Here is a 22,117-nt window from a genome sequence, read left to right as displayed (position 1 = left end):
AGCTAACTGAATTGCGTGTAGACAAGTTCATGGGCTGGATCAGGTATGCCATTATCAAGGAGCACACTTAATGTTTTTTCTATCTGCGCTACATTAAAAAAAAAGTGCAGATTCATCATTTGGAGCTCCAAATCCAGACTACTTGAAGTACATTTTGGAGAGAGATTATTAGCCATTCAACTCAAGGGATTCCTGAGTCTGAAACAAAATTGTTTAACCAAAATAAAATTAAGATAACAACCTCAAGGGACTACTCTTGGCATAACATTTCTTCAAAACAGCCAAATACTTACGAAGAATCATAATGTGACCCCATTCTATTTTAATATCACTAAAAGCCCTAAGTTGTAGAATACACTATAAATATCCCAAACCCGCCCCAAAAATTGCCTATATATGAACACAAAGCCAGTTACAATTTGAGATGTCCCCAATGGTTTTATTCCCACAAAATTAAGAACATCAGAAAACATTTGAAGATCCAAAGAAAACATTTAAATAGTATATTATAAAAAGTGATGTATAATGATACAATTCTGAGTGTTATCATAAGCTTCACTCATTTCAGCAAAGCACTCCATCTTAGACCTTCACTCATTTGTGATATTCAGAAATGATGGCAAGTTGGGAGTTCTAGTCCCACCTTAAGACCTGAAAGCCAACTGGGTGACTTTGGGCCCAACACTTTCTCTTGTTGTTGTAGCTAAAATAGGAAGGAGAAGTATTTATATATGTTTGCCACATTGAGTTATTTAGAAAAAAATAATAAAGGTTACATATATAATAAGAACCATTTAATACTGATGCCCTTGCAAGTTCTTCCAGAAGTACTGAGCGTATTGGAAAAGGCTGTTATTGAGGCTGGTTTATTACTTCATAAAAATAAAGGTAAAGGTAAAAGTTCCCCTCGCACATATGTGCTAGTTGTTCCCGACTCTAAGGGGTGGTGCTCATCCCGGTTTCAAAGCTGATGATCCAGCGCTGTCCGAAGACGTTCACCATGGTCATGTGGCCGGCATGACTAAACCCCAAAGGTGCACGGAACGCTGTTACCTTCCCACCAAAGGTGGTTCCCATTTTTCTACTTCGGATTTTTACATGCTTTCCAACTGTTAGGTTGGCAGAAGCTGGGACAAGTAACGGGAGCTCACTTCATTACACAGCGCTAGGGATTCGAACTGCCAAACTGATTGACAAGCTCAGCATCTTAGCCACTGAGCCACCGCGTCCCTTTCATAAAAATAGTTCTTTTTAAATGATAAAAATAAACAGTTTATATTAAATCTGGAAGAGAGAACAAAGGGGTCCTTCTGCCCAGTCAATGGCTTCAGACATTAAGTAATGTTAGACATGTTTCTTATGAGTAAATTCAATTAGTTCAGAGAAAAAAAATATCTTTTGAAATCTGTTACACCCCCTCAAAATGTTTCTATGGTAGAGGTGTAATAATGATTTATTCTTTTATTATTTATTTATTAGCCTGATGCTATTATGGCGAAATACCTTCTTGGAAAGCAGAAAAGGGTTAAAGAGGGTTATGTTTTGTTAAAGTATAACCACAAAACCTGCAATCTTTCCATTTATGCAAAAATATCAGTATTTCCACTCTGGGTTTTACCAAAAAAGTGATTGTCCCTTTTTCCCCCCCATTAAAATTAAAGCTTTTAATATCTGATATAGTAAAGGACAAACTTCCAAATATGTTAATTTTTTGCATTACTACATTGCTGACAATTTCTTTGTTTTCTAGCTAGTATGTATACCAAACAAACAACGAAAACCAGGACAAGCTTTTCACATCAAAATACATTGGGTACCAACTTTGATGAGTTTCAAAGCAGTTGAGTACCAAGGTACCAGTGTGTGTGTGTGTATGTGTGCGTGTGTGCAATTTCCCCTCAATTTCATTTCCCTTCCAAACATTTTTGTTACTTTAAAAATTCCCAGAAATTCTACATTTGCCAGGCTTTTACAATAAAACATTAACACAGAATTTAAAATGTTCAAACGGTTAGCACACCATTGTTTTCTTGAAAGAATTACTAGTTAAATCACTACTACCGTTTTCGTTTTTCAAGTGAATGGCTCAGATGGGCTTGAGGGCCTAACAACTTTAGATGGATGCACGATTTGAACCTCAGAAAACGCTTTCATGGCTCACTCCCTAAGCCGCTAAGCTACATTCACTCACATAATTGGGTTGTTTTTAATTTCCCATTCGGTGCATCCAAATAATTGCCGGTTTCTTTCCAACCTTATTTACTTATATTAAATTTAATTGTGAGGCTGCACTAACATCAAATCTAATATGAAATGCTTTCAGTATGCGTTGCGATCAATATTTTGTATATTTCTAAGGCCAATAAGTGCTCCGTTTTATCAGGCTTAACTGATGCCTGGTAAAGATTTCCAGTAACACTAATCAAATGTCTGAGCAACACATGAATTAATTGGCATTTAAGGAGAAGAATAAGGGTGAAGCATTGACAGAATTCTGTATCTTAAGAAGATAGCTTGGATCATTCATTGTGCTAACCATGGTTTGCATAACAGTGGATTCTTTAATCAACTATAATGGTTAGACTCATCCAACGTTCTGCAACAGAGACAATGATTTATGGTCTAGAGTGAATGGAGTCATATATTGTATTAAACATTCAACTAAACTACATAATGGCTGTGATAACTAGGTCAAACTCAGGCAGGAGGGGAAGTATACAACGACAACTGATTAATTCCAAATTAAACTGAAATATATACAGTTCATATGGCTATTCCCCATGTACTTAATAATTTCCCCTTCTGTCTCAACAAAGAATTAGAATTTAGCAGCAGTTTTTTTTTTTAAATCTTTGAAACATATCCAAGGGTTTTCTTCCACGAAAGAAAGGGATTTCCTCCTCTTCAAGTGTCATTGGTCTTTCATATGCTAACGTAATTTTTATCAAAGTTTATTACAGTATAAATACTAATATAAATGACGTGGAATAAAGGAAAGGTAAAGAAGGAAGGTGAAAGGGGAATTTAAAAAGGCAGTGACTTTCAATTTCTTTGATGCAATAAAATTCAAAATACTGTTTACAACTTCAACTTTTTGCTTTACCTATTTAGTGAGTACCAACCCTTTCTATAACAAAAATAATAATAATCTTATTGTTAAAACTTAAAATGAAAGCATCATTTTTTTTCTGTTTTGAGCATAAAGTCCAGAAGAGGTTTCTATGTGGAAACCAAACTGGATAAATTCCTTTCTTTAATTAAAGCACTTAGTTTTGCTAACTCCATCACTTTTTCCATCCAATCTTCCATTGTGAAAATTAATGTATTTTTCCATTTTTGCACATATGGGAGTCTCGTTTCAGTCAACATATGTGATATGTAATAAAAAAGTTCCAAATTGTTTTTAAAGTTCTTTATCCTATAGTCCTAAAAGAAAAAATTTCTGGTTTCAGTTTTATATTTGTTTTAAGAATCTTCTGAATTACAACGAAGTCTGGCCCCAATATTTCTTTGCTTTATCCCAAGTACATCAAAGATGATAAAAAGTATCTTCTTTATAAATTCCATTTCCACGGATATTTGAAAACACCTTTATATATTTTTGAGTTTCTCAGCCATTTAGTACCAATGATGCATTTTATAAAAGTTTTTTTTTCAGATTATAATTTAATCGAAATTACGATCCATTCCTCAACATACTTTTCTACTGGTCAAGCATTGTTATAAACAAAGTTTTCAGCTCATTAAAACATCAACTTCCAGTTCAATTTCAACATGTTATAAAAGCAATGAAATATTCAATGTGCACATTGTGTAATTTGGTGTGGGTCCAAGTCAGATTTAGTTTCAGTATTCATCATTTCTTATATCTGATCCATAAGGTTAGAATTCAATCTAAAACTCTGTGCTTGATAGGTGAAAATAACTTCTTTCAACTTGTCCTAACAAAATGGAATCTTTCTCTTCTTCAGAACATTTGTTAAGAAGACATCGGATTTTCATTTTCTCAAAATTCCCACAGGAATTTCTTTCAGAACAATTATATCCACATTGTCTATCTTCAATTTAGACTTGAAATGAAACTCCAGAACTTGTTATATTGTTCTTCTCCTTAAGCACATCCTTTGGCACTTTTCTAATTGTAGAATACAATTTTATAGACCATGTCTATTTCCAAATCAATTTTTTTCTTCCTCCCAATTTATTAACTCAGCCAAAGATTGGACTATTCTTCTAATGTCTTCTCCCCCTACTTCAAGGCATGCCTTAAAATAGCAAATGCTGCTCATTTTGTCCAATAATATTATCTAAACGACCTCTATATTATGCATCCTTACTGCCCATTTTATGTTCCAAAAAGTCACCCTTGTAATTTATTTGTTTGACATCCCCTAAAATTTGATGAATTTCTTCATTTGGCCCCTTTAAGATATTTTCACATATGGCTTGAATTTCTTGAATTATTTTGTTTGAGTATTCCTTGAGCATGTTTCTCAAATGATCCAGCTCACCCGAGTCTCATCTCTCCTTCTGGCACCTAGTTGCCAGCTTAATAATTGCAAAATAATTGCAAAATTTAGTATTTGAAATAGTATTTAATATATATCCAATTCTAAAAACCGCTTTTAGTCAATTGTATGGTCTGAGTTGCCATACAACTGCAAACTGCTCAAATAATGTCCTAATTTCTTCACCTTGATTAATCAAAACTTCATCATATACCGGCAATGAAAACCTGAAACAGAACAATTTATTTAAAATGTGTGACATACCTAGTTTTTGGAATATGCAGAAGCTGAAACGTATATTTTCAGAACTGCTCAAGACCATAGATGCTTGTTATATTCATGTGTCATCATTGCTACACGTATAGGCAGTTTGAGGAGCTGCTAGGGAGCATTAAATATACACAAAACCTGCAGTTTTAAAACTGCAGATTAGCACATACACTGCATAAATACACTGGTTAATCAGGTATCTGCTATCTTTCACCCTTATTAGAAAAGCCAGCCATCTGTTTCCAAGCTTTTACTGAAAGGTAGTCCATGGAAGGATGGATAACTATCAAATAGTGAAGCTAACCTCATTGTTCTCATGAAAAGAGAATGCTTGTTCCATTTGGGTTTTTCATCTTAGTATTATTAACCTATTAATAATATTAACCTATTTTTCTAATGTTTAGCCCTGGTAGGATTTTTGCTTCTGGGAACATTAACTTTCACCAACTTAACTAGTAATGGATTTTATTTTTATTTTTTAAATTCACTGTGGCCCAGCAGACTCACTTTTCTTCCCGGGAAGGCAATGTGGTTGATGGAGGTCCTTTTTCCCTTATTTTTTACAAAACCTCCAGACACAAAGGCAGGCTAAATTCCCCTTCTGAAGTCCTTTCTGAAGAATCAACTGCACAGTTCTGCATATATCCGTTGCATCATCAGATAGAGACAAGCAGCCTTGAGAGTGAGGAAGAGCATCAGGACTCGGGACGTAGAGGGCTACAGACAGTCCTCGAATTACAAAGTTGGCTTAGCGACCCAAGTTAACAATGGCACTGAAAAAAGTGACTTATGACCATTTTTCACACAAACGACCACTGCAGCATTCCCACAGGTGACGTGATTTACTTTCGGATGCTTGACAACTGACTCATATTTATGACAGTCGCAGTGTCCTATGGCCATGTGATTCCCCTTTGCAACCTTCTGACAAGCAAAGTCAACGGGGAAACCAGACTCACTTAACAACGGTGTTACTAATTTAACAACTGCAGTGATACACTTAACAACTATGGCAAGAAAAGTCATAAAATGGGGTAAAAGTCACTTAGCCAATTTCTCAACAGAAATTTTGAGCTCAAATGTGGTCATAAGTTGAGGACTACATGTATTGAAAAGACCAGACTTGGGGTCAGCAGTTGGTCATTACCTAATTAAAGTTGCAATCTTTTTTTTTCTTCTCTTCTGCATATATATGCTCCAAATGGTGCCTTTTTACCTCTCTCACTCCATATTTATTTATTTATTTAGACTGATTTAAGGAACACTCAGATTTAGTTCATCTAATAAAAAGGAAGGTGGTTTAAAAATATAGAAATGATATGCTTTCTGAAAATGCAACAAATCCCTATCTAACCAAATAAAAAATTGTCCTTTACCCTGTCCCAAGTCCTGGGGAAATTATTTCAATACAATACAATACAATAGCAGAGTTGGAAGGGACCTTGGAGGTCTTCTAGTCCAATCCCCTGCCTAGGCCGGAAACCCTGTACCGTTTCAGACAAATGGCTATCCAACATCTTCTTAAAGACTTCCAGTGTTGGGGCATTCACAACTTCTGGAGGCAAGCTGTTCCACTGATTAATTGTTCTAACTGTCAGGAAGTTTCTCCTCAGTTCTAAGTTGCTTCTCTCCTTGATTAGTTTCTACCCAATGCTTCTTGTTCTGCCCTCAGGTGCCTTGGAGAATAGTTTGACTCCCTCTTCTTTGTGGCAACCCCTGAGATATTGGAACACTGCTATCATGTCTCCCCTAGTCCTTCTTTCTCTTAAGCTAGACATACCCAGTTCCTGCAACCGTTCTTCATATGTTTTAGTCTCCGGTCCCCTAATCATCTTTGTTGCTCTTCTCTGCACTCTTTCTAGAGTCTCCACATCTTTTGTACATTGTGGGGACCAAAACTGAATGCAGTATTCCAAGTGTGGCCTCACCAAGGCATTATAAAGTGGTATTAACACTTCACGGGATCTTGATTCTATCCCTCTGTTGATGCAACCTAGAACTGTGTTGGCTTTTTTGGCCATTTCATTTTGTGTTATTTTATTTCTACTGCCTGGGTTCGAAACTCTGCAGGCAGAAGTGTGGTTCATCTTTTGTTCTTTCAGTATATTTCAGTTCTATTATGTGAGGGTAACAGGAATAGAAGAGGGGTATAATTGAGGTATTCCAGGAAGCCGCACTTTCAAACTGGATGTGCAGCCCGAATCTGCTTAAAAGCACCACTTTTCCTCTTTCATTAAATTGGATTGTTTGTGATCAAAAGTTGGACGACGTGTTCAACCTTTGATTCCTTGTTTCAACAAGCAATAGAATTGCATCCATGTGTGTTCCATGCCAAACTGAAGCCATGATGAGTTTAATGTATCACATCCTCGTGATGAGGATGATAGTCATTAGATTTGCAAAGAGAGGACATGCTAGATACTGAGCAGTTTCACTTTTCTTATGTCTATTCAGAAAAAAAGTCCCATTGAAAGCAATGTGGTAGCTTTACTGGAAAGCACATATAAAGTTACTGCCTTAACTTACAAAAGGATCATCTACACAGTTAGTCTCATTCATTCCCCATGTTTTTCCTCTGCATGAACATTAGCTGCTCAGTGACTTATTTTATTATATTGCATTACATAAAAATGCACTATTGTATGATGGTTTATAAGAAGGTTAAATATTAATGTTTTGAAAGCAATTTATGGGTGGCATGGGAGAGTCACTAATTAAAACAATGATCAAATTGGAACCAGCTGTGCATGCAGTATATGAAATTGCCCCTTCCTTCCTATAAGAAGTTTCTCAAGGTTTCAAAAATATCTGAGAGAATGTTCAAGAATTTACTGTTTGGCTCCACATAGTTTTTCTTAGGGCTTAATGACTGAGTCGAACACAAACTCATCAACTGAAAATAATCTGATGAATATATAAGAGCAGAGCCTCCATTAAGCCATACAGCGGATTTCTCTTATTTATTAAAATTTTACGCTGCTCATATTGCCATCAAAAATTTTTAAAAGTTGATAGTTTGGTGATAATGGTGTTTAAAGATTCTAAAAAGTCCGGGTGGCAAGTGACCCAGTGAAAAAGACTTTAAATTGCCAGAAATTGCTTGACTTCCCTTACAGTGAGTAGGCCATTCCTTTAGTAGGCGCTTTCTTCCAATCTACAGATACATGGAAACTGTTGTTTATATTGTTAGCTGGAGCTTTAGGGCCCATCAGCTTCAATCAAGTTCAAGATGGTTGCCGGTGCAACAGGGCTAGATGCAAAAGGATAGATCTTGAGCAGATCAACTTGCCTATCTATATCTTTCTTCTATATATATATATAAAAATGGATGTATATATGTACGTTCCAGCATAACTCTGGAATGCCTCGAGCAATTTCAACCAAACTTGATACACAGATTACTTACTCTCTGGAAACAAAGGGGGAGGGAGACACACCTAACACCCCTCAGGGTGTGTGTTCTGCTAAGATACAACCTGTTATGCTTTATAATGTCTTCTACCGTACTGCCATAAAATGGCTTCTACTGTACAGTGCTGTGCATTTGCCACAGTAATGGCTTCACAGTACTTCACAAGGGGGCTCTCTCTGGTAAGGGGGAAAATCCAACATTAGAAATTGCAGTGACATTCATGGAAGGAGGGTTGGGATAAATAAATACCCAGGCAGTGCTGGGTTATCAACTAGTATTATATAAAAATCTCAGTGCAATCGCATAGGATAACCTGAGCATCCATAATTCTGCATGTAGGGGGTAGTACTACTCTACATGTGAATGTGGAAAGGGATCAGAAACTCTAGCAATTCCTTTTAGACCCATGTATTTGTTGTTTTTATTCCACTTTTATTCTTTTTATAAATAACTCAAAGTGGAGAGCATACCTAATATTCTTTCCTCCTCCTGTTTTCCTCCATAACAACATCTCTGTGAGGTGGGCTGGGCTGAGGGGGAGTGACTGAGCCAAAGTCACCTAGCTGGACGTGATGTCTATGGTGACACTAGAATTCCCAGTTTCCTGCTTTTTCCGCCAGCACTTTCCCCTCTAAATCAGTGTTTCTCAAACTTGGCAACTTTAAGTCCTGTGGACTTCAACTCCCAGAATTCCCCAGCCAGCATAGCTGGCTGGGGAATTCTGGGAGTTGAAGTCCACAGGACTTAAAGTTGCCAAGTTTGAGAAACACTGCTCTAAATGTTAGGCATCCAAATATATAATACACTAATAATATACATAAATATGCAGCTTAATATATAAATGAACACAAATCCATCTTCAGCTCTCCCTAGTATAGCTCAAACCCTGTCATCTGGCTGAATGATGCAATCATACCGTAATTTTTAATTGTAAACTGCTCCACTGAATGCAGAATTCAATCCATCAGTCATTTAGACTGCTGGCCTTTGCCTGTCTGATTTACATTCAATGAATGCCTTTTTCTGGAGAACAGAAAGCAAGAATTGATCTCATTATTGCAATGCCTATGTCTTTCATAACAGGATCAAAAGGGCACAGCTGACTACAAAACCCATGTAAGCCTCCTTTTTTCAGTGAGTTCTTTAATTTAAAAAGAAATCAAATAGATGAGTCAATTGCAAGGAAAAACGGGTCAATCTGAATCTATTTTGATGATTGAAGAAGTTTGAGTGGCAAGAAATTTAATCTTGTTCTCGTGGAAAACATGTTTTTCTAAAAAAAATCAATGTAATCTACCAAGGACTTGGAAAGAACATACATCTCTAACATGCAGCACTTGAATAGGTCCCTGTACAGTATTATTTTGCTTTCAGGTAGACCAGAAGCCGGAACAAAGCAATGTTTTATTTAATTTAATTTTGTCAAAATTTAATTAATTAATTACAAGTAAATATGATTACTCCCTGTGTATTTAATGACTTTTCTCTTCTCTCATCCTCACATCACAAGCACAGCAGCAACAGTTGGAAAAGCATAGGTTGCCTGTCAATCTCAAAATAAGCCTTAAGGCTAATAGTTTAATGGACAATTAATCAAAGAGCCTTTAAAAGTTATGGAGAATATAAATTGTGAGATAGTTGTGTTCTGCCTCTGTCTTGTTGGTCGGGGGTGGGGAGCAGGAAACACATAGTATTCAGCCTTCTATTCTATGTCTCCAATGCATGGGTCTAAAAGAGGTTTGCCAAACCATCTCCAACAAAGAGTGCATTTGCAAAAGCTATCGGCTAAATGGATTTTATTACAACATGTTAGGTAGTCCCAGGACAACTCCTTGTATCTAGTATATGGAAAGTTTGTTCCCTTTGTAGGAGAGTTAATTTAAGCTTTGCTTAAAAGATATTCTATCATGCAACTCTGAAAATTGCCCTAAGGATGAAAACTGTAGTTCACTACTGTCATGAAAGAGATGAAGTCAGTGGTGGGATTCAATTTGTTTTTACTACCGGCTCTGTGGGTGTGGCTTGGTGGGCATGGCATGGGAAGGATACTGCAAAATCTTCATTCCCTCCCCACTCCAGGGGAAGGTTACTGCAAAATCCCCATTCCCTCCCGATCAGCTGGGACTCAGAGGAGGCAGAGAATATATGGGGGTGGGGCCGGTCAGAGGTGGTATTTACCGGTTCTCCGAACTACTCAAAATTTCTGCTACCGGTTCTCTAGAACTGGTCAGAACCTGCTGAATACCACCTCTGGATAAAGTGAAACTAGGATGTCTCTTTCAGTTTTCCAGGCAAGTGGGAATAAGGAGAGAAAATAGCATTGTACTTTAAAAGCCGACTGGCTGGCCTGGCATAATTTTTAACGTCTACCTCCTGGCATATATATTTCCTACTGGTTTTTTAGGGGACTTAATTTTATAGGACACTGGGGTTTTAAATTCGGTATATTTTAAATTATTCATTTAGCAATTACAGTTCTGTCTATTTTTATCCTCCTCTCATTTATGTATTTATCCATTTAATAATTTTAATTGTTTAAATTTTATTTATGATGTTTTTGATATGGACTGTACACCGCCCCGAGTCCCTTTTGGGAGAGGGGCCGGTCTAGAAGTGCTAATTAAATTAAATTAAATTAAAATGGAAAATCAAAAGGAAAAAAAATGCCAAAATCAATGGACAGAGAAACCCTTTAGGAAGCAAGACGGTAGGAATGGTGAACAATATTTTAGCAACTGGGCTCTCTCTTTTAAGAGGGTGAGGGAGGGGAAGTGTCAAGAGCCACAATAGGTGGGCTAATGCTGTAGAGTGGACAGAGCCACAAGACACCTGTGGATTTTCCTGGTTTTCTTGGCATGCTCTTTTTACTTTTTAAATAAAGCCAAGGTTATTTTAGGCTTCAGCTTGGCTTAAAGAAAGTCAAACTTAGGGCTTCCGTTCTAGTTTGCATGCTTTTCCACCTCAACATGGAAGACATTTGTGCCCATCACGTTCAAAATTTTAAAAGTTTGGGGGGGGGGTGCAAAAATGTGGATTTAGTGTTCTAAAGCCAAGATCCAATGGATAGCTTAGATCGTACAAGGACTATGCACTGGCCCACTGCAAAAAGAAGTGGCCCAAGGTCATCTAGCTGGCTTTGTGCCTAAGCCAGGATTAAAACTCTCAGTCTCCTAGTTTCTAGACTGAAGCCCTAATTACAATATCAGATAATGTCCCTTTATTAAGTTTAATGGAAAGAAAAAAATGATTAGCCTACAGCAGCGATGGCGAACCTTTTTTGGCTCGCGTGCCACAAGTGAGGGAAGCACAGGGGGGTTGTGTGCGGGCGTGCCGCACTCATAATGCAATGCGTGACACCCCCCCAGTGCGCATGCGCACACAACGCGCGACACCCCCCCCCCCATTTTTACATGCTTTTTCGCCCTCCCCAGGCTCCAGAGGCTTTATAGGAGCTTGGGGAGGGCGAAAAGAGCCTCCCCCGCCCCCCCGGAGGCCCTCCGGAGACTTCAGGGACCATCCGGAGGCTTCCCTGAAGCCTTCAGAACGCTTAAAACGACCCTCCGAGCAAACCGGAAGTCACTTCCGGTTTGCTCGGAGGGTCATTTTAAACGTTCCGAAGGCTTCAGGGACCGTCCGGACAGTCCCTGAAGCCTTCGGAGTGCTCAAAAGGATCCTCCGAGCAAACCGGAAGTGACTTCGGGTTTGCTCGGAGGGTCGTTTTAAGCGCTCCGAAGGCGTCAGGGAAGCCTCCGGACAGTCCCTGACGCCTTCGGAGCGCTTAAAACGACCCTCCAAGCAAACCGGAAGTGACTTCCGGTTTGCTCAGAGGGTCGTTTTAAGCGCTCCGAAGGCGTCAGGGAAACCTCCAGACGGTCCCTGAAGCCTTTGGAATGCTTAAAACGACCCTCCGAGCAAACCGGAAGTCACTTCCGGTTTGTTCGGAGGGTTGTTTTAAGCATTCCGAAGGCTTCAGGGAAGCCTCCGGACTGTCCCTGAAGCCTCCGGAGGCCCTCTTAGAGGACGGAGAAGGTTCTTTTCACCTTCCCCAGGCTCCTATAAAGCCTCTGGAGCCTGGGGAGGGCGAAAAATGGCTTTTAAAAAGGTGAACTCAGCTGGCCAGTGCGCGCATGCGCGCTGGCCAGCTTACAGGGCAGCACTTCGCGTGCCCTGACAAATGGCTCTGCGTGCCACCTGTGGCACGCGTGCCATTGGTTCACCATTACTGGCCTACAGAATCATAGCTATATGGGCTTGGGAGTTCAAGTCCAAACTTCTTCTAATGATTAAGGTTGGGAAATACCGTTCTAGATTTTTTTTTCAGTTTAGACTTTTTATGGTTCTGAACACTTGGCTTTCTTGTCCCAAAGCTGCTTTTTTTCCCCAAGAGGCAACTGGACTTTCTGGTTTTTCTTTGAAGACGTTTCACTTCAAAGAAAAAACAGAAAATCCAGTTGCCTCTTGAAAACTTTGTACCTTTGACACAACCATGACCTAGGTCAGGGGTCAGCAACCCGCGGCTCTGGAGCCGCATGTGGCTCTTTCATTCCTCTGCTGCGGCTCCCTGTCTCCGGTCGGCTCCACAATTGATAGGGCTTTCGGTTAAGACAGGTAGAGGAAAAAGCTGGCTGCGCTAGGAGGAGACTTCCTAGGAGGGGAATCGGACTTCCGGTCAGCTTCAGAATTGAATGGGGGGCAGGGGGGCTTCCGGTTAGGACCTTTGTGGCTCTTTGAGTGTTTAAAGTTGCCGACCCCTGGTCTAGATGACTGAGGATCTCTATAGACACTTGGCTTTCTTAATTTTCATTCTTCATACAAGATTTTAACAGAGGAAATCTTCAAACAGCTGTTGTTTTGTTTTTCCTGAAATAAGTATGGACTTTAACTCCCAGAACTCCCAAGCCCATATAGCTATGATTCTGTAGGCTAATCATTTTTTTTTCTTTCCATTAAACTTAATAAAGAGACATTATCTGATATAGTAATTAGGGCATCAGTCTAGAAACCAGGAGATTGTGAGTTTTAGTCCTGACTTAGGCACAAAGCCAGCTAGATGACCTTGGGCCACTCCTTCTTTCTCAGCCCGAAGGACACAATGTCAAACTCAGGGCCGGATTTTCCTATAGGCTAACTAGGCTTCAGCCTAGGGCCTCAAGATCAAGAGGGGCCTTTTATTTTTATTTATTATCCGTGCCACATTTTTTATAAAGGATAGTACCAATTACAACAGGTTTCATTTAATATATTGATATATATCACAGTAGTGATGTATTTTATTATCTCTCATGTAATTTACAAACTTAAAAATGGGAGGTGAAAGGGCCCCATAAGTGGAATAGCCTAGGGCCTCTTTTCATCTAAATCTGGCCCTGGTCAAACTACATGTTATACAATCTATATCATATGGCATCCAAAAATTTAAAAGAGAGATAATTAGTTTTGTGAATACTATAGAAAGTCTTATTTGCTTTTCTTTTATTTTTAGAAAAGTTTCACATCAAAGAAATCTATATAGAAAAGCATGGAAACATGTAGGGGAAGAGAACAACAACTAAGCCATGCTACCCTGAACACTGATCTTGGTTCCAATCAAATTACAAGCGGTTCCTTTTTATAGTACAATCTTCTGCACTCAGAACTATGTTCCAGTGAGTTAAATGGAAATCTCTCCCAAGTAATTGCATTATAAAACTCTGAAAACACAGTAAAGTGAATGGCTAAATCTTTAAACTTCATTGCATCTAACACTTTGAAACACTGCTGATACAATACCTTCATAATATAATAGCTCACCAGTAATGTGCTCATAAAAGCTGTACTTTTTAAAAAAAGGTAATTAATACTAATATATTTAAAATTCACTAACGTTATCTTTAACTGAAAGGTTTATATATGGTTAGGTAGAGAAACAGGTCTCAAAAATGTTCTCTTTATAAGTGATTCTTAACTTTTTGTATTTTCTGTTTCCTTGGAGAAAACAAATTAACATGATTTATGAAAGGATGTTAAAATGTTATTTTTGCCTGTGGTGCTTTTGTAGTTTTACTTAAAAACACAACCACCAGCAATATATTTCTCTATACATATCTTTGGTTTCCAAGGGAAAATATTTTAAAGTATTTTCAAATGTTGCTCATCTGAAAAAGTCATGTGAATTGCCATTCCAAGAAAGCAGGGGGAAAAAAAGCAACTTTACTTTTGTATAAGTAATATACACTGAAATGTAAGTGAACAACTGCAAGCTAACAAAAACAATGAGAATTTTAAAAAAAAACTTTTAGGAGAATTTTTAGTGGCATTGATGGAATAAATCTGACCCCATGTGGCCCTAATGTAAAATTTTAGTTTAATAGGTGAGAAATTCCTGAATTTGGCTCCTAATTTTATTTACCATATTTTTCGGATTATAAGACGCACCGATGTATAAGACGCACCAAGATTTTGAAGAGGTAATTAAGAAAAAAAATTGTCTTCCCTCAGCCCCCAGCAGCACTCTGAAGGCTTTAGCAGGGCTGGGGGAAGGCAAAAATGCTCCCGTTTTTGCAAAATGGAGGCATTTTTGCCTTCTAATCTCAGCGACGGCAGTTGAGACCCCCAGACTCTTGGTCATGGGGGACTTCAACTTGCCGTCGACGGGAGCGGCTTCCGAGGTGGCTCGGGAGTTCATGGCTTCCATGACGGCCATGGACCTGACCCAATTAGTTCAGGGCCCCACTCACGAAGGGGGCCACACACTGGACCTCATTTTTGTATCTGAGCAGTGGACGAGTGATCTGGGAATAGGGGACTTAGTCATCACGCCCCTGTCATGGTCAGATCACTCATCCCTCCGGCTGGTCTTCCCTGGCGCTATCCCCCACCGCGAGGAGGCGGAACCAGACTCTACAAGCTGGTACCGCCCCAGGCACCTGATGGAATCGGATAGATTCCAGACGGAGCTTGGGCCAATACCTGTAGCCCTGTCCCGCTCCCGCTCCGAGGACCTAGTGACTGCCTGGAATAGGGCAACGACTGGGGCCTTGGACCGGGTTGCGCCTTTGCGACCTCTCCTGCGGCATCGCCCCACCCGGGCTCCTTGGTTCACTGAGGAGCTAGGGGTGATGAAGCGCCACAGGAGACGTCTAGAGAGCAGGTGGAGGTCCTCACGCTCCGAATCTGACCGAACACAAGTAAGAGCCTATTTGCGGACTTACCTTGTGGCAATAAGAGCGGCCAAACGTAGGCATTGTGCCGCCCTTATTGCGTCCGCGGATAACCGCCCTGCCGCCCTGTTTCGGGTGACCTGCTCCCTTTTATCGCAGGGGACGCGGGAGGCACCCTTACAGGGAAGAGCAGAGGAGTTTGGGGAATATCTGCAGGACAAAATTGCTCAGATCCGGAGCGGATGGACCTCCGTCAGTGGACCAGACGAGCCATCAACAGCGAGTCTTGAGAGACCATTCTGGGAGGAGTTTGACTCTGTTGCCCCCGAGGATTTGGACAGGTTGCGTGGACGGCTGCGGCCCACCACATGTTCAATGGACCCGTGTCCCTCCTGGCTGGTACTGGCAGCCTGGGAGGTGACACGAGGCTGGCTTCTGGGCCTGGTGAACGCCTCATTGGGTGAGGGATACTTACCAACCGCCTTGAAAGAGGCGGTGGTGAGACCCTTGCTCAAGAGGCCTTCGCTCGACCCAATGGAGCTAGCTAATTACCGTCCAGTCTCCAACCTCCCCTTTTTGGCGAAGGTTGTTGAGAATGTGGTGGCGCAGCAGTTTCCACGACACCTGGACGAATCCGATTATCTAGACCCACGCCAGTCCGGCTTCCGACCCGGGCACAGCACAGAGACAGCCTTGGTCGCGTTGGTTGATGATCTCTGGAGGGCCAGAGATAGGGGTTGTTCCTCTATCCTGGTCCTATTAGACCTCTCGGCGGCTTTTGATACCATCGACCATGGTATCCTATTGCGCCGGTTGGAGGGGATGGGAGTCGGAGGCACCGTTTTGCGGTGGTTCGGCTCCTACCTCTCCGACCGGAAGCAATGTGTGTTGACAGGGGGGCAGAGGTCGACCCTGAGGCCACTCACTTGTGGGGTGCCACAGGGGTCGGTCCTCTCGCCTCTCCTGTTCAATGCATATGTGAAGCCGCTGGGTGAGATCATCCGTGGTTTTGGGGTTGAGTACCACCTGTACGCTGATGACACTCAGCTGTACATTTCAACCCCAAACCACCCCAACGAGGCTGTCGAAGTGATGTCCCGGTGTTTGGAAGCCGTCGGGGTCTGGGTGGGGGACAACAGACTCAAACTCAACCCCTCCAAGACCGAGTGGCTGTGGCTACCGGCACCTCGGTTCAGCCAGCTGACACCATCGCTGGCCATAGGGGGCGAACAACTGTCCCCTGTGGAACGGGCGCGCAATTTGGGTGTCCTCCTTGATGCCCGGCTGTCAATGGAGGACCATGTGGCAGCCGTGGCAAGGGGGGCGTTCCACCAGGTTCGCCTGGTGCGCCAATTGCGCCCCCTACTGGACCGGAGTGCCCTGCGCACGGTCACTCACGCGCTGGTGACATCTCGCCTGGACTACTGCAATGCCCTCTACATGGGGCTTCCCTTGGGACGCATCCGGAGACTGCAGCTAGTTCAGAACGCAGCCGCGCGGGTCATTATGGGGAGTACACGATACTCCCACGTAACACCCCTCCTGCGCGAGCTGCACTGGCTGCCTGTGGCCTTTCGGGTGCGTTTCAAGGTATTGATTACCATCTTTAAAGCGCTCCATGGCATAGGACCTAGTTATCTGCAGGATCGCATCCTACCACACACGTCCCTACGACCAATCCGCTCACACAGGGAGGGACTCCTCCTGGTGCCGTCCGCTAGGCAATGCCAGCGGGCGACACCTAGGAGTAGGTCCTTCTCTGTGATGGGCCCAACCCTCTGGAATGACCTCCCCCCCCGACATCAGAACCACCACCGACCTCCGCTCCTTCCGTCAAAAATTAAAGACTCACCTGTTTCAATCAGCTGGCCTGGCACTCTCTTAGTTTTGCTTCCCGGGGATATATTTTAATTGGGTTTGGGTATTTTAATTGGGGATGTTTTTTAGGGTTTCCATAGTATATTTATTTCTTGTACAGTCTTATCTCCTCCATCTAAATGTTTAGTATTTAATTGTTTTATATTATTGTATCTTATCTGCATTTTATCTGACTGTACACCGCCCCGAGTCCCTTTTTGGGAGAGGGGGCGGTTTAGAAATCCAAAGAAATAAAGAAATCCAAATCCAAAGAAATTCTTCCAGCCCTGCGGAAGTTTGTAGAATGCTACTGGTCGATGAGGGAAGGCAAAAACGCCTCCGTTTTTCACAAAAATGGGATGCAGGGGCAGGGTTTCGGGAGGCTAAAAATGGCTGTATTCGGTGTATAAGATGCCCCAACATTACCACGTTCTTTTAGGGGGGGAAAGGTGTGTCAGCATATAAATGTAATAAATCTGGTAGAATATAAATGTAATGAATAAGCAAACATTTGTTTATCTCCAGTTCTTTTTAGTCGCTTCACTCATCTCTTCGTTCAATTGTTAAAAGCAGCCCATAAACATAGCTGCCAAGAAAATATTATTGAACGCCTGGAAACAAACCAATGCTAGAAATCAGCATTACAGCAGACTGGAATGAATCTCGGGTATTCAGCATACTATTTCATTCCATAACTCCCGTTCTCTGTCCAAACCACTGCAATACAATACAGTAGTTGTTAACCTTTATTGGCACAGCACAGAGCTGTGATCACTAGATGGGCCTCTGAGGAGAGAACTAAAACAAGTCTATCTAAAAACTGAAAATGGCATGTATCATTTGGAGAAGCTTATCCTCTTGAACGAGAAACCACACATAAAATCTGCTCTGGGATGACCCCCTCAAGAGAAATACATCTTCATTAGCGAAGAGAACCACTGGCCTCCTGAGGACAACAGAATTATCTACCACAACCAGGTAAAAATTCCCTGTTCTCTGCTACTGAGGCGAAAGATGGAGTGAGCAGGCATTCATGTTTGCAGAAAGAAGTCCTTTCTTAAATTTGTACCATGCAGAAGTTGTATTAACTTCTACTCAATGAAAGATTCATTGGCATAGATCAGTGTTTCTCAACTTGTGGTCTATGGACCCCGGGGGGGGGGGGGGGGACGACACATTGTCATCACAGGGGGTCCATGATGGCTTGAAGAAATGTCATGATTTACTGTATTTTTCAGAGTATAAGACACCCCCCCCCCCAAAAAAAAAGCATGGAAATGTTTTCCGCCCGTTTTTCGTAAAAATGGGGGTGTTTTTCCCTTCCCCCAGCCCTGCTGAAGCCTGCAGAGTGCTCCTGGGGGCCAGGGATGACAAAAACTTTTTTTTCTTACTTACCTCTTTGAAATCTTGGTGTGTCTTATACACCGGGGTGACTTAAAAGTCCGAAAAATGCGGTAAATGATGAGTTAAGTCTTGCGGGGTCTGTGACCATGGTCAGTGGCCACAGAAGATATTTAAAGGGGGGCCATGGTGAAGAAAAGGTTGAGAATCACTGACATATATAATTTGACCAGAGGTGCCTAAACCTTTGCATTCAACTAGAGTTAGCCCTTGACCTGTAACTATTCATTTAGCAACTTTGAAGTTACAACAGCACTGAAAAGTGACTTCTCACCAACCCTTGCACTTACAACCATCAAAGCATCTCCATGGTCACCTGACTGTCTCCATGGTCACGTGATCACATAAATCCTCTTCCCCTCTACTAGAGGTTTAAACTAAACTCCCTACCTTTGCTTTCCAATCTCTACCCCTCTAAAAGCAATTCCTAGTTGGGTCTTAAAGGCAAGACATTCGAACAACAAAGAGGTCCGCAAGGACACAGCATCCCTCCATTTGCATGTGTTGTGCTCTAGCCTAAACTTTATGAGCTCATTTTTTTCCCTGTAACTCCTCAAGGGGTCATTCCATGTCAAGTGGTCTGATTTCAGAAAAGTGCCACGCTCGACCATTATGGATTTTGGTGAAATTTGGTGTGAACATGCACACATATCCCCCGTTTACCAATATTCATTGGTATTCAGTGTACCAATGAACATTGGTAAACCGTTACATTTGCCGATGCAATACTTGTGAAGATATAGTCATTGGTTTGAGCCCATACCACAGCCTTCTATGGTATGACTCTGAGGTTCCAGCAACTTTGAGACAAAATATCTCCAGCAATATTTTGTTGAGAGCAACCACTTTTTGTGCTCTATTAAACAAAATAACAAAAATATTCTCATGTGCAATCTCCATCTAGATCAGGGGTGTCCACACTGACAGCCAACGTATTGGAGTAGAAAGTTCTAAGGCTAAGGAACCTGCCCTTTTTTGCCCCAGAAAGGCAGGGACTGTGTAGCCAGAACAAATGTAAAACTTTTCAGCCTTCTCAGTAATGAATTTGAGAATTAGAATATATTGAGCTTGCACACAATAGGTCCAATTTCTTGTGAACTAGTACCATGCAACACATCTCAGATCCTGATAGGATTTTTTTTTTTAGTCAGTTACCAGGATACTGGAACTCTATATTGTTGCTCCCATATGCTCCCAGCAGAATCTTCTCTATCCAGCAAGTGATCATTGCAAGTGAAGATCATGCATTCACTTCAATTAATGGGAATAAGATTACTGCCCTAAATAAAATGTGACTGTAGGAGTCCCTGGTGCTCTCTGAACTTGGTTGGTTTCTTGCAGGTATTTCATTACCCAACTAGGTAACCTTATCAGCCGCTCTGTTTAAAAATAACCCACTCTCATCTAACACTGATGATGGCACCTGGTGTTGGTAATGAAACATCTGCAGGAAAACAATCAAGCTCAGAGGGCACCAAGGACCCTAGAGTTCAACCGTAAGCTACAAATATTCTCTTATATTGATAAAATGTTATTCTTTATATGTATGGTTACCTTCACAATGCTTAGGAACAAGAAAAAGTAATTGCAGCAAATTATGTATCATACGTTCTCCTTACGTGCAGGGGGAATACCCATAATGAGTGATGACAGGGTGAGGCAGAAATAATGGTTTCTCACCATGCATTAATTGAGAGACTAAATGCTAACCTCATCTTCTTCCTGGGCACTTTCATCATCATCATCGTCCTCCTCCTCCTCCTCCTCGTTCTTGTAGTCAGGAGGAAGTGGTGGGCCAATCAGCTCCTCATCAGAGTCATCTCTTGACTCTTTGGGTGGTAAAGGAGGACCAACGAATTCTTCATCCAGACTGTCTTCACTTTCGCTACTAGACATTTCTCTGAATGGAAGAGTTGCAAGAAACAAAACAGCTGTTGCAGGTATTCTGACTATTAAGTGCTGAAGTCCCTAACTCTGTGATGGTGAACCTATGGCACGCATGCCAGAGATGGCACACAGCACTCTCTCTCTCTGTGGGCACGTGAGCCATTGTCCCAGTTCAGCTCTGCTGTGCACGCGCCTCCTGCTGGCTAGCTGTCTTTGGGTCTCTGTTGTGCATGTGCACACATGGGCACTAGACCAGGGTGCATCCGGGGGCCATGCGCACATGTGTGAGGGACGGGATGCATGCACTGGGACCGTGCAAGCATTGGATTTTGGGAGTTCAGGCATGCATGTGCACATTTGGGTGCGCGCTTGCGCTTTGGGTGTTCAGTCTGGAAAAGATTAGCCATCAATGCCCTAACCTGTCCCTTCTCTTTGTTGTGGTTCTTGTGTTCAGTTGCTAAGTCATGTCCAACTCTTGGCAACCTGATGGATCATAGCACGCACCCCTGCTCTCCCATTATCTCCTGGAGTTGCCCAAATTCATTTTCATTGTGTTGGTGACATTATTTAAACAACCTCATCCTCTGCTGTCCCCTTTTCCATTTGCCTTCTATCTTTCCCCACATCGGGGGTCTTTTCCACAGAGTCCTCTCTTCTCATTAGGTGGCCAAAGCATTGGAGCTTCAGCTTCTCAAAGGGGCCTAATGAAAAAAAGATAGCCTGCAATGGAACTGGGTGAAGTCTGTGCAAAGAAATAAAGAGAATGGGCAAGAAAAATGACCCAAGGCAAGGGTGTCAAACCCACGCCTGTGGGCCGAATTCAGACCGCGGAGTGCTTAAATCTGCCCCATGGGGCCAGCCTGGAAATAGCGAATGATCAGCCTGCAATGCCTCTGGCAGCCAAAACTGGGCACGGGGAGACAAATGAGGGCCCCAGTGTTTCATTTTAGCTTCTAGGGTCCTGCAGGAGGCATCCATCCCACCTCCTCCCTCCCCCTGGCCAGCCCGTGGAGAACTACAATGCTGATCTGGCCCTCAAACAAATCCAGTTTGACACCCCCGGCCGAAGGTTTGCCAGAGCACAGAGGGATGTGCAAACACGAATGGGCTAACCATGGTGCTTGTCAAGTAGTTAAATGTTTGGTAAAAAATGAAATACCTGATCTTGCAATACGTTTCCCTAAGCAACATCTTATTTCTGCAAAGAGGAAAACAATGATTCTCCTTGGGAGCTTTGTGGTAACCTGTGTTCTGACCTAGGCTTCCCCAAACCATGAAGCAGACTCCTTGTCCCGACAAAAAACCTTTTTTATTAATTTACTGTGAATTCCTCTCATTCACATCCAGCAAAGTCTTTCAATGGAGGATTTATAGTTACAGACCTTATCTGGCTTGGAGAGCTGCCAGACCGATATCTGCAAAACTTGGCAAGGAGTCTCGGAGAGTCATGAACCAATTAAGTGAACTAATTGTCTCCTGCAAACTCCACTCCCCTTTTGCTCCTCTTTTATTCCCTCTGGAAGGGGCCATTCATTGTCCACCTTACTCCCAAGTCGACCCCTGTTCTTTAGCTGTGACCTTCGTCTGGTAACTCTGTGCATGTGCACACTGGGAATAGGCTCCAGCTGTTCGTCTGCCTCACT

General features: G+C 41.9%; 1 protein-coding gene across 2 annotated transcripts in view; it reads right to left on the bottom strand.

The window, feature by feature from the left end:
• Positions 1-22,117, bottom strand: part of WDR70 (WD repeat domain 70) — a 142,155-nt gene that overhangs the window by 116,854 nt on the left and 3,184 nt on the right. For both annotated transcript variants that reach the window (XM_081939980.1, XM_081939981.1), the window contains exon 5: positions 20,298-20,487. In XM_081939980.1, coding sequence (XP_081796106.1) covers positions 20,298-20,487 — 190 coding nt within the window. The remainder of the gene's footprint in view (positions 1-20,297; positions 20,488-22,117) is intronic.

This window comes from Natrix helvetica, assembly GCF_964273705.1.
Source record: "Natrix helvetica genome assembly, chromosome: 2".
Classification (NCBI taxonomy): Eukaryota; Metazoa; Chordata; class Lepidosauria; order Squamata; family Natricidae; genus Natrix; species Natrix helvetica.
This window is presented reverse-complemented; position numbering and strand designations above follow the sequence as displayed.